Genomic DNA, 12,471 nt, shown 5'->3' with positions numbered 1-12,471 from the left:
TGTTTAACACAGGGTGGCGCCGGAATCAAACCCGCCCCACAGCGGCCGCAGGCAAATCCTTGAGAAAATCGCTTTCGGTCTGCACGCAAGTGATGAGGTGGCGATGCAACAGCAGCGAAGTTCTTGAGACCCCTAGGCGCTCATCGCATGGATGAGAAGTCCCTGAGTAACAAAATGAGGTGATACAAACTGAGGCTTAGCTGTTTGGAGGTGTGATATGGCCAAAGGAACGCAGACGAGGCAACGGAGCCAGACGAAGGCGGCACACGCGGCAGCAGACCAGTTTGACTCAGTGTGGAGAAGGTAAGGTGGAGACGAAGAGAGAAAAGAAGACACTGGCAGAAGAAAGAGGCAGCAGGCGATAACAAGGAGGATGGAGAAGGAGCGCGAACGCCTTCAGGGAGGAAACGTGCGGACAAAGAGAGGAAGTTTGACGTGAAGTCCACCGCGTTTGAGGCCTTCCTTTGGAGCCCATATCGAAGAGGATGGTCGTACAACGAGGACAGCCACAGTCTCTTGTCTAGAAACGAGACAACTAAAAACGAGAGAAGTGGAAAAAGAGGGAGTACGAGGACGAGAGCGTGCCCCCCGCGTCTCACTTAAGTACCGCGCAGATAGAAGTCTATTTCCTGTTTGCGCCTGGAAACAAGAGGAAGGCCGGTAGCTGGACGCTGCAGTGACGGAGCAAAGACGGACAGTTATGGAGGAATAGAGCCTCTGAGGCGTCTTGTAGAGCGCGCAGAGAAAGAAAGACAGAAGACAACGGTAGGACTCGCTGGCTAGCCGCGGAAATGAGACAGCAGTACTTGGAGGAACAGCTGGCACACTGCGAAAAAGACGACCAACTCAATCGATGACACCAGAGCGTGTCAGTCTGTGCTGGTGCTTCGCATCCTCTTCCTCTCGAGCCTCTTCAACGGAGAGACTCACGCCGTGCATACGGTGACAACGCCCTGTAGACGCGACGCGCTTGACAAGGCACGTTGGGACGAAAGGCACAGAAAAAAACGTACAGCAGACTCTCAACTCGTCGAGGCGTTTGCCTCTTCCTCCTCGATGCGTGTTTCAGAGAAACTCCGGTTTCCGGGGTTAAAAATAGAGAAGAGAAGCCCAAATCTGCTCGAGAGCGGAACGCTACCCGGTGAGACGAATGTCAACGCGAAAAGCTGCGTAGGGAATAACGCGTCCGCTTTGAGGGGCCGAATCAGCCCTTTTGTGAGCATGCATCTGCCGAAGAAGTAGCTACGGACGAAGTTCTTTCCCTCAATTTGAGTTTGAGACTAAGAAAACCGGCAGCTCGCGCAGTGCGAACGCTTGGAGTGAAAACCTGTCCAGCTGCACGATCATCGATACGGGGGACAAACGCAGGAGGGACGGTGCACGCGGTTGTATGCCAGGTAAATCTCTTTCGCTGCGACGCATTCCACGCGAAAAGGAAAGTCGCAAGCCTCGTATTCGCACGTAGTGTCTTCAGATTCGCAGAAGGCTGAGAAGAAGAATAAATTCTGCGGTGCCTTGACAGCAACGTGCGCATTTCGCCCTGTGAAAAAGTCGCTCGCGCGACAATCGAGAGCAGTCTGCGCCTAGCCAGCTGAACATCGATGAGTCTCCCGCTCTGCGCCAGCCCGAATCTCTAGCAAAAAAAAAAAAAAAAAAAGTCTCTGCAAAGATCAATGACCACCGATTTGGTGCAAGGTGCGGAGGGAAACGTTTCCTGACACGATCGAACGGAATCGCGAAATGGGCAGCGGACGACGGGGACGAAGACAGCCGCAGCTGATACCATGGGTCTTTTGTAGTAGCAGTCGACGAATGCATGACTCAGAAAAAGCTCAAACGGCAAACTATAACGTTAGTGCTTCCAGGAAATATTACACGGACTGCCGGGATCCTCATACAGCATTGGAAGGTGAATATTCAGCGAACGCTTCCAGATCTGCGGTAAAGAGCGCCCGTCACCAGGGAGTATGGACATATATTCACGTTGTTATAGCTATCGGATACAAGCAAGAAATAATCGTCGCCAAACAAACACTTCGAGCAACGAATACAGAACCTGGAGTTACTAGCAAGTAGTATATTGCGTTAATTCCCAAGACTTCACGCGAGCTCTTATTTATTTGGTCCTGACCACCCATGGGGAGACACCCGATAGTCGTTGAGAACAGCGGTTCAGTGATATCGTAAACCCTACCTTTTCTTTTGTATCTGGGGCATTTCTACGGGCTGGTGTCAGTCATCCAGTCACTTATCGGAATCCAGATATACCTGGAAAACGCTTGAGTGCCAGCGCGTGAGATCAGCGTCTTCGCGATTTTTTAGTGCCGCTCAGCGAAGACGCTGACGCCAGTTTTTCTGTAGTGCGACACGCTCGAGTGTGGGCTACAGCAGCCTTTCTGTACTGCAGATACCTGAAGTGCCTCTGCTACGGAAAGCAATCCAGTGGCAGCCACGCAGTCCGTTTTCACAAAGCATGAGACTGTGGTTCAGACAAGATCATGACGGTGCCCCCCGAGAAAGATCGGAGCAAGGGGGAAGGCGCTCTCTATCAGAAGGAGTGAAAGCAAAAAAGGCAAAAAAAATTGACAAATTGCCGCGAATCCACGCACCGGTCGAAGCCGAGTGGTAAACCGCGTCAGTGCCCCGTCACGGGGTTTCACCGGCGGAGCTGGTTCGCGGGACTCTTCTGCGTTCGTGGCGTCTCCCTTTTGGTTTGTCCGCGCTGGTGTTTTGAGGACGGGCGGCTATTTTGCCTCTGACGAAGGAAGGTGGTAAGTGCATCCAAGACCTTGCTGGTGTACGTAGAGTGGCAGAGAGCCTGCAGTCGCGAAAGAAAAGGCACAGAGAATCGGATGCAAAGAGAAATGCCCAAGCTCCAAACGTGCGAACCTTTTCTCTCCGCCTTCTGTGTTTCACCGTCCCGACGTAGAGACGCACGGCGGGTACTCCGATACCCAGTTCTTCGCTAGGCAGCCACACACCGGGCTGAGACGAGGTGTCACAAATGAGTGTGGAGGGGAACCAATATTGTAACGCAGCGATCAGCGCAATCTCTAGCGCCCCTCGCAGAGTCTGGAGTTCACGTCAGAGCAAGTCACAAGTCACATGCATTCATTTCGCCAGAGTCCGCAGCCGCGAGAGCGGTTCCTTTTCTGTGGAAGTCACACTCACTGAAGCGTCGGCGACTGGCGCCCACTGCAGACGCTCTGTGCCGGTGGCCTCGTCCTGCCTCGTCTCGCGGTCGTCGTTTCCGCTTGCTGCAGGCTGGCTGGGGTTGGCTGAACTGACCAAAGCCCCCCGCGCCTCGAAAAGATTCGACCGCTCGCCCACGTCGCTTTCCACGAAGAAAATGTTCAGCACGTGCTCAACATGACTGAACGCGTGTGCAACCTGCCCAACCTGATAAGACAGCACCCGGCATAGAGCGACTCGAGACGCTAAACCCTAAACCGCCACCGAAGTATCCTCCCTCGCAACGCTCAGCATCGAGAAGGAGCGAGCGTACGGCAGAAATGGAAGGCATTCCTCATGGCCTCGCAACACAATGGCATCGAATTAGATACGAGAGAATGAACACGAGACGGCGAAGACAAAAACTGTTCAGCCGTCGAGGCTCTTCCGGCCGCGCATTCCCCGGTCAACCCCTCGAAACACTTCAACTCTACCGCGGCCTTTATGGCGCGTGAGCATCCCTGCTTGAGGCATGTCTCACCCGTGTATATATCACATATATACTGGTAGGCATCTACGTTCTGTGGGGTGTTTGCCTATATGTTTATAGTTGGGTACATCTGCCTTGCCTCTGCCAGGCTTCGGGGCTGCCCATGCACCCTCCTCTCTCCACAGCTCCTGAAAAGCCGCTGTCTATGGTGCCTCAACACTGCGTTGAAAAGCAAGCGAGATGCAGGTGATAGAGGCTCCGCTGCCATGTGCTGTGCAACGGGCGGGAGCACGACACTGCCATTGGGGCGCGCTCTTTTATTCGTCTGAAGGCTTACTGCAATCGGTGCATCCGTGATCACGGCGTACGGCCGCAGCTGACTCATGAGCTCGCGGAGGGCCTGCAGAGGCACACACGGTCGGAAGACGAGTTCGGAGGGTAACTGCATGCGGGGACGCACACGCCGACACGGAGCTCTAGCGGTGGCAGGCTTCTCGTGTGTCGCAAAATGGCCTCGGCCTCTTGCATTGCGCCCATCGGTCGGTCTCGGGCTCGTCCACCTACCCTCTGCGTGGGGTCTGTCGATGAGCAGCGGAGGCCCCTGGCCCCGCCCCGCGAAGGGGCATCTGGGCTCGCCGAGCCCGCAGTGTGATGGCTTCCTCCTGGGTCGCCGGGTCGCTCCGCCGGCGTCCCCCGCCCCCTGCGAAGCGCCATGTCGCTCCTATATGCGGCCTCGTTCGGATTTTCTGCGTCAGTCGCTCGGGTCTCTTTTTCGCTGTGCGGGCTCGCAGCCTCATCGTCCGTCTCGTCGCGCGTCAAGTCGACTTCCTCCTCTGCTGGCGACGCGGCCGCCGCTGCGTCATCTGGAGCTTGACTCTCTTGCCACGTTCCGCTTTCGGGAGTGCATTTCCTTCTTCTTTTGCAGGTGCCTTCCTTTCCGCGAGCAGCCCCCCCGTCGCCAGCGCCGCCCGTGTAGCTCAACAGGTAACTGGGCACCTCGAGCTGACTCGCAAGAAGCCCCGAACTAGGCCGCCTCCGCAGCAGGAGCTCCCACGCCGCGAGAGCCTCATCGGGCTCGCTGGTTTGTCCTGCGCCGCTGCCGGCCTTCAGCACACGCTGCGCGTCTGTCTGTGGAGGCGCGCGCCGCGCAGGCGAGGCGTTTGCTGTGGCCTCCGCGGGTGTCTCCCTCGCGCACCTCCGCACGACGCACAGCGCGACGTAGGTCTCCTCTCGCCGGGTTTTCACAGCCTTTGCCGCGGGATACGCGGCCTGCTGTCTCTCGCGAACTGCCGCCTGTGCGCAGCGAACCGCACAAAGACCTCCCGCGCCGAACAAGCTTCCATCGTAGGGCCGACGTGCCCCGAAAGGCCAAACAACTACGCAGCACAGCCGCTCCCTTCATCACTCAGCAGGAAGGCTTACGCAGAGGACTCTACTTGTACCTACACAGAAAGGCATCACGTCGTCTGCATCTCCCCTCACGCGCGCTCTAGCACCGACCGCAGCAACCGGACGAAGCTCTGCAAGTACAGCACGAGAGCCACCAGACGGGGCGCTGGCGAGCGACGGCATTTGAACACCAGGAATCCCAGCAGCCCTTACCTGCGCGTCCGCGAAAGGGATACACAGCTTGCACGCTGAAGCATGAACGTTTTGTCGGGATTTGCACAGCACGACGTCTTCCTTCGCCTCCTTATTAGCCAGACAAAACTTGCGAACTGCAGCGAGAAAGTACGCACGCCGAGACAACACCCAAAGCCACAACCTAGAGGCCGTGACGGAGCTGTGCGTTTCAAGGGTTCAGAGTTTCAGAGGGGGGGAGGGGGGACGCAAACCGAGGGCTGGACTGAACTGGATATCCACGGCGATCACCATCTCTAGCGAAATGCACATAAATAGGTAGATAGACTGAGGAATCTATAGCTGAGTATGAGGTCTGCAGCCTGGGCGCGCAGCGGTTGACCAGCAGGCTGATTCTGTGAGCGGTTCGGGTTGCCAGCCTCAGTACACCACGCCACACGAGTTGGTGTTTCATGTTCTTGCCGCGAAGACGCGTGTTTGCGCCGTGAGGTTGCGCCGTCCTAACCTGGGCACGCGCGGCAAGAGGGCGTCCGCGGGCTGCAGATCGTCGCGCCGAGCTCAATCAGCGCCTCGGTAGAGGCGCCCGCGCGGTCAGGGGCGAGGAGCGGAGGCATGAGTCGACTACGGACGCGACTCACACAACGGCGAACACGCGGCGAGGCGCGATGTGAGAGCAGAAAGCTTTGCAAAGCCCAGTCAAACCTCCAGGCAGTGCACGTGAGCAGGCAATCGAGGTGGAGTCTCCTCGGGCGCAAAAAAGCCGAGGCATGAAACTGAATTGGATGCCGTTCTGGCTCATCCGAGATCTGCTCGATTGTTACCACATGGCCATGCACATAGGATGGGATCGAGTAGTCGGTTGTATACGCATATATCTGCATCTGCCAGGCGGCTTTCGGTATCACGCGTGCTTCCTGAGTCTCTCCTCTCGTGCGATTGGGCGCTTGAGAGCGCTTACTTGCACAGTGCAGCTAGGGCGCGACTGTCCGCGGGTGCCGCGAGCGCTGCACAGAGGAACATGCAGGCAGGGCTATCGAAGAAAAAGCGTAACCAAACCTCCGAAGGAACGACGGAAAAACGGAGAATGAGGCACAGCCTCGAATCAAAGAGAACATCGAGCGCAACGCGTCCAGCGCGCAAACGCACGTATGGGACAGACGTTTGTTCGCCTCGCGGAGAGACTCCCTACTCCTCACACTACGTGCGCGTGGCGCGGAACTGGATGGAGGCACCCGCTGTGCTGATAAAATGTAGATATATATACTTGCATACCCATGTAGAGAAGTGTGCATGAATCCCAGACCGCCACACGTCGGCACAAACCCGGATACGCGCGCTTCAGCGTGCGAGCTCCGCTGCCAGGAACACCGTGCGAGGATGCATTTGTGCCTGAATGCGGAGACAGGTGGAGGCATATGTGTCTTTTGCGTGTACGCATGCATTCTCCTGCGCTTACCGAAGAGCCGGGAGAAGACGCGAATGACGTTGCCGTCGACTGCAGCAGCTCGGTTCCCGAAGGCGATGGCGCTGATCGCGCCGGCGGTGTAGGGACCGATCCCGGGAATGGAGCGGAGGCTGTCGGTATGACTCGGCAGCTGAAGCAAGCACGTGCACTCGAAGCAGATAAATTCGTAGCCTGCGCCGGCGTCTGACGCCTCGAGACGGCGGCGTTCAGCCTCGACCAATGGGCGATAGCACATACAGAAATAAACACATTCATACATTTAAACAGATAGATATAGGTATATATAGATCCACATGTGCACACATTGACCTTCCTCACACATGCCCTGATGAGGCGAGGAGACTGCCTCGGCCTCCAGTTTGGGGTGGAGGCGGCAGCTGATCTGTCAGCCGCAAACGGAGTCACTTGCCGCAACTTAGTTCGCTATGCCCGCAGTCGCCGAAGCAGCTTTCTGTGGCATTACGAGTGTGTGACCCCGCCACCGAGCCGATTCTAGAATTCCGGGCTCAGGTTTAGAGTCGGCTCGGTCAGAAGTCCGGAAGAAGTCTCTAATCGATGAATTTAGGGTTTACGGTTTGGCGCATGGCCTCGCGCTCAGCCTCTTACCTCGCCCGCGAAGTCTCGCACGACCGTCCGCGCGCCTTCCAGCAGCTGCCTTGCCCTACGCAACAGGAGACACAATAGCGAGACGCGGCACCTCGTTGCAGGCGGCGCTCGTTCTCCCTTGCTGCGTGGCTCCTGCAGTGTCGGCTGTCCTCCAAAGGGTGAAGGTGAGCCTGCCAGCCGCTCCCGAGAAACGAACTCGGGACGCTCTGTCGCACCCCCTGGCGTTTCTTCAGCATCCAACGGCTGGACGCGCGGGAGTCCGAAAGTGAGCCACGCGACAGAGTCTTTTCCGTGCTCCGTCTTAGTTCGACGCACCGGCGGTAGTAGCCCAGGCCGCTCCACATCTGCGAAACTTCCTCCTCCGACGCCTCAGCGAGAGAGGCTACCGTAGGCCAGCGCGCCACCCTGCAGAGGCAGCGAGCAGAGAGAAAAGTCGCGATCGCTGGCGGCGCTCCCCAGTCTGGGCGCTTGCCAGGTGCCTCAAACTGCCGGGCGTGGGCAGCCACGCTCTTGGGGCTTTCGCCTACACCCACATGCGTGTCCGTGTGTGATATGGGAACGCCTTCGCGTAGGATGCCTCGCAGCAGATCACAGAAGAAAACGATAGCTGGGGTGGACGCGGAGTCTCTGCAGGGACGCAAGACTAAGTCTACGCGCCGGGGCGCCAGATCAAGGCGGTCCCACAGCAAGATGTGCACCTCAGAGCTCAGCTTGAGGACGCAGCGACGAGCGCGGGTCCGTGTGCGTCTGGGGGCTGCGGGTGTGTCTCGCGCGAGCCTCCAGTGCGCAAGTTCTAACGACGGAGAGGGGCCCTTAGACGCGACGACGAGCGCAACACACTGGCACAGGCCACAGGTGGTTCAAGAGGTCGGGCTCGCGGGGTTTTTTGTGCGCAAGTCTTGCTTCAAAGCCGTCATACCATCGTTGCCAGTAGTCGATCACGGTGCAGACTTGCGTCTGTTGGAGCATGACCTCGCTCACCCAGACCCCGTACGGCGACACGCGTTCTCTGTCGGTCTCCGTCTGGGCCTGCGCCGGCGAGCTCTCCTTCCCCTTTCCGCCATTTGCGTCTTCTTCGTTCTGTCGCTTCGGCTGCCGCGTGCCCGCTGAACCCCGTGCGGAATCCGAGGCGGGGCCTGAAGCGTCGGTCGTGGCTGGAGGCGGACTTCCCTGGAGCGTCTTCGCGTCTGGCTTTTCTTTTTTCGCGAAAAAAGAAAGAATCGAGGAGGTAGACTTGCCGCTCTCAGCATTCTTCTTCAGGCCCGTCGCGCACCCCGAAGCCGCGCGCGTGGTCGCCCAGGAGGTAAACGGCGGAGGGTCGCCTCTGCAGGCAAAACCAAAAAACATAGAGTCACGCGCAGAGCGACTCTCTCGTGTCTCAGTAATTCAGCATTGTCTACACTCTCTGACCGCCGAGCAGGCCGCGAAAAACGCTGACAAGCACGCACCTCGCAACTGCGCGCAAGTCGCGCTCGACATACGCGCGGGGGGCTCTCCAGCTCCACGTGGAAAAACAGATGAGGAGATTCCCGGATCACCGCAGAAAGGCGAGACGCAGAAGAGTGCGAGACAAAAGGACACCACGGGCAACTAGGGGTGAGGGGGGAGGTGCTTTAGTGAGGAGGTTTCGACTTGACCCCGAAACGCGCTTCGCTGGAGTTTCAGCGCGAGAGGCTGGTGCGGCCTGTAGGCAGCAGGGAGGCCTTTCGCGACAAAGCACGCGAAATTGCAGGATATATACAAAGAGCGCCAGGGTTTAAAGTGGTCTGCGGCTCCAGGTGAGCCCGTGGGCGAGGCTTACCTCCAGGGGAGCTTCCGACGATTCGAGTCGAACCAGGAGAGCAGCGCAGAACGAAACTCGCAGAGATCTTCAGCAGAAGAAAAAGCGAGGTTCTTGTGATACGCAGGACACGCGCCGCAGTCTGTGCAGGCGGCCTCCAGCGCCGCCAGGTCTTCTACCTCCAGGCCCATTGCGTCCGCGGCGGCCGACGACGCGGTGAGAAGGCGCGTGAGGCGAGGGAAGCAGAGGACAGAATCTCGAAGGAGAGAAGAGTCAAGAAGGCGCTCCGGCGCGCCAGAAAGATGCAGGCGAGCAAGGCGAAGGACTCAGCTGGGCAGCGGCGTAGAAGAGGGCAGTGACGGAAGCGACGCGGCTCAGCTCAGCTTATTGAGAGCAGAAAGCGGGTCAAGAAGACGAGGGAGAGGCTTCGAGAGGGAAAGGGAGATACGAGCAGCGTGTGAAGGTGGAGGAAAGCCGAAGAAAGTCTTCGCGAGTGTCGCCATCCAGCTCTGCGTGGAAAGACTCGCGCGCACACGAGCTCGCGTGTCTTGACGATCCGCGGGCGGTGTCGATACAGGGCCACCGACGAAGTCACACTGTGGGGCGAAGAAAAGAAAGCAGGCACATAAATGCGCGTCTCTGTGAGTCTTAGGGAAGACGAAAAAAATCGAGAGATCCTCTCTCCTGGTCTCGCTTTGCTCCTGGAGGACGTTTTGGCGAATGAAGCATGCGCACATCGATTTCGTCGTCTCCCTGCATGCGAAGAGCCGCAGATGTGCGACAGTTGAATGCAGAAAGAGGTCACCTCCGAATCTGTTTCATACTCATTTTTCTGAAGAAAAGTTCTCATTACGTTTCGTTGTTCCAGTTTCTCCTTCTTCATTTTTTTCTATGTGCGTCTTTTATCTCACTCTGCTCCCGTTTTGCTTTCCTCCCGTGGTCTGGCGATTCTCGTTATCCTTGCTCTCACTCGTTTTCCGCTTGTTTCCTCTTTTTCTTCTAGTTTAAGAAGCTGTGAGTAGGCTGTCTTTCGCTTCTGTCAGGCATTTCTACCTGCCTTCTTTTTTCTTCTTTTCTCCCTCTCTCCTTCGTCGCCGGCGGGCTCCGCTCCATCTCGCGTACGATTATTCCTCAGCTGTATTCGCGATTCGCTGACGAACCGCGCAGATTTTATCTTCTTTTCTTCATTTTTCCTCCGGGAGTCTGTGTTCGTTGTCCTTGCTGGACGAGTTGTCGCCTTTGTTGGAGTTTTCCTGTCGTGAAACGAGGATCGTGCAAGGCAATGAAGAAGTCTGATTTTCTGGACAGGATCAAGAGTGCCCTTTAAGGCGGAGTAGAGCGAAGCGGCGCACGCCGGAAGACAGGAGAAGACGTGAGACGCGGCGCTTCGCGCTGGCGATGCCGCGGGCAAACAGAGGGCAAAGACAGAGATCAAAGATGCAATGAGGAGAGAAAAGATAAAGGAACGTGCTGGGAGGAAGTCCATTGAGGGTGTGGAATCGAATGCAGACTCAGGAGCGATCGACAGACGGGGATTGGGAGGAACGTCAAAGACAGACACGCCTTCACCGCGGGATGCGATCTGCAGAAGGCTGCTGAAGAGCGAAACGCGGAGGAGGCAGGGATCGTGACAAAGCCAGAAAGCAAGAGAGATGGAAGCGCAAGAGCGACGTCTCCCATCTATTTCCGAGGCATCGGGTGTCTGCGTTGAAGCGCGCGCTTAGTTTTTTTCTGGCGTCGTTTTTCACTCTCTTACGTTGTTCGTCTGCCACTCCTCTTTTCTTGTCCTGTCTCTTGCGAAGTCGCCTCGCGTTGTGTAGCTTCAGGGCTTCGCCGCTGTTGTCTCCGCTTCTCTCCCCCTGTCTCTCTCCTTCGCGGCCTCGTGGCGCAGGCCCGCCCCGCGTCTCGGCACCGCTCTTGAGTTCGTTTTTTCGGCGCTCTCGCTCTCCTCTTTCTCTTCTGGGCGTCTGCGGCGTCGGGCTCGCGAGGCACCAGGTGTTTTCCCGCATCCTTTAGACGCGTCATTCGCGCTCGTTATTGGTTCCCTTTTTCTCGGTGTGTTTGTTTTTCCCCCGCTTTGCGGTCGCCTTCAAAATGATTCGGTTCGTGTTGCTTCTGAATCGCCAGGGCAAGACACGGCTGTCGCGTTGGTATGAGGGCAGTCTGTCTGATCAGGAGCGCTGGAAAGTCGAGAGCGGCATCCACGCCGCAGTGCTGCAGCGGCAGCGGCGCTGGGCGAACGTCCTCGACTTCCGCTCTTACCATCTGGTGTACAGACAGTACGCGGGGCTGGTCTTCGTGGTGTGCATCGACGGTGGCGAGAACGATTTGGCGATCTTTGAAGGCATTCAGCTCTTCGTCGAGCTCCTCGACAAGTACTTCGGCTCAGTCTGCGAGCTGGACATCATCTTCCACGTCGACAAAGTCTACTTCCTCCTCGACCAGTTCATCCAGGCCGGCGAAATCGTGCAGACCAGCACCAAACTCATCGTCAGCCGCGCGAAGCGCCTCGACGGGCTCGACTGAGACCAGGGAGCGATCCGCAGAGAAAGCAAGGCATCCCAAGTTGCTCGGCGGAGCCGCGGGCGATGCTGTCTTCTGTGTATGAGGGCCTCTAAGAAGATCTAACTGGCCTCTGAAGCGTGTTCTCCCCGCTGCTTGAGCACGGTTCCCTTCTTTCCGAGTCTCCTGCGATTGGAGCAGGCGTCTCTTTGCTTCGTAGCTCGACGAAGCGTTGCTCTTAAGATCTGAAAGGTTTTTTTTCCTCTACTCGAAAACCCTCGCTCCTCGCTCTGCTCATGGAGGGCGCCTTGTGTCGTGCCCCAGCTCCTCAGCCTGTCTCTCTCTTCTTCTTCCGCGGAGTCCCGATTCTGTCGTGCACACAGCCGTCGCAGCTGCGTGGCCTCCGCCTGCCGCGGCCTTTGTCGACGTGCCGCGGGTCGCAAGCGAGCTGAGGCGTCAGCGGAGAGGCGAGGCTCAGCTGAGGGCGACTGAGGCTTCTAGGAGAACTTCTGGCGCGTCTGAGCGGCGCGTCTCTTGCTCAGGAGTGTACAGAGAGCGGCGTCGCTACTTGCTCCTGCAGCGGGGCATGCATCCCTTGCTGCTATTCGCGAGCTCTCTGGAGGCGGTCGTGCGCTGCGGCGCGCGGAGCTGTTGTTTCGAAAGTGCTGGGCTACGTCTTCAACTTCGTCAACCGCCGCAGTGAGTGTGCGCCGCGGCGATACGCGCGTGGATGTCATCTTTCGAAGGTTTTTGTGGATTCCAGTTCCTCATACGTTTAGTTATACACATATCTGTACAGACGGGTCGACGTGCAAGACTTAGTGGCCTCGCCGCGTCGGGTTCCTGGCGGGCGCCAGAAAGAAGCGTGCTGTGCCC

The 12,471-nt window shown here is 57.6% G+C and overlaps 2 protein-coding genes across 2 annotated transcripts; one reads left to right on the top strand and one right to left on the bottom strand.

Moving 5' to 3' along the window:
- Positions 1-3,111: 3,111 nt before the first annotated feature.
- Positions 3,112-9,284, bottom strand: BESB_074460 (helix-hairpin-helix motif domain-containing protein; the record flags this gene model as incomplete). The annotated part of the gene is made up of 11 exons (XM_029365819.1): positions 3,112-3,399; positions 3,999-4,061; positions 4,226-4,954; positions 5,264-5,379; positions 5,748-5,863; positions 6,201-6,246; positions 6,699-6,837; positions 7,314-7,368; positions 7,629-7,718; positions 8,233-8,637; positions 9,115-9,284. The coding sequence occupies 11 exons, from the start codon at positions 9,282-9,284 to the stop codon at positions 3,112-3,114; spliced, it is 2,217 nt and encodes a 738-aa protein (XP_029218303.1).
- A 1,903-nt stretch (positions 9,285-11,187) lies between these two features.
- Positions 11,188-11,619, top strand: BESB_074450 (putative AP-2 complex subunit sigma-1; the record flags this gene model as incomplete). The annotated part of the gene is made up of 1 exon (XM_029365818.1): positions 11,188-11,619. The coding sequence occupies one exon, from the start codon at positions 11,188-11,190 to the stop codon at positions 11,617-11,619; it is 432 nt and encodes a 143-aa protein (XP_029218302.1).
- Positions 11,620-12,471: the final 852 nt, after the last annotated feature.

This window comes from Besnoitia besnoiti (assembly GCF_002563875.1).
Source record: "Besnoitia besnoiti strain Bb-Ger1 chromosome Unknown contig00007, whole genome shotgun sequence".
Classification (NCBI taxonomy): domain Eukaryota; phylum Apicomplexa; class Conoidasida; order Eucoccidiorida; family Sarcocystidae; genus Besnoitia; species Besnoitia besnoiti.
This window is presented reverse-complemented; position numbering and strand designations above follow the sequence as displayed.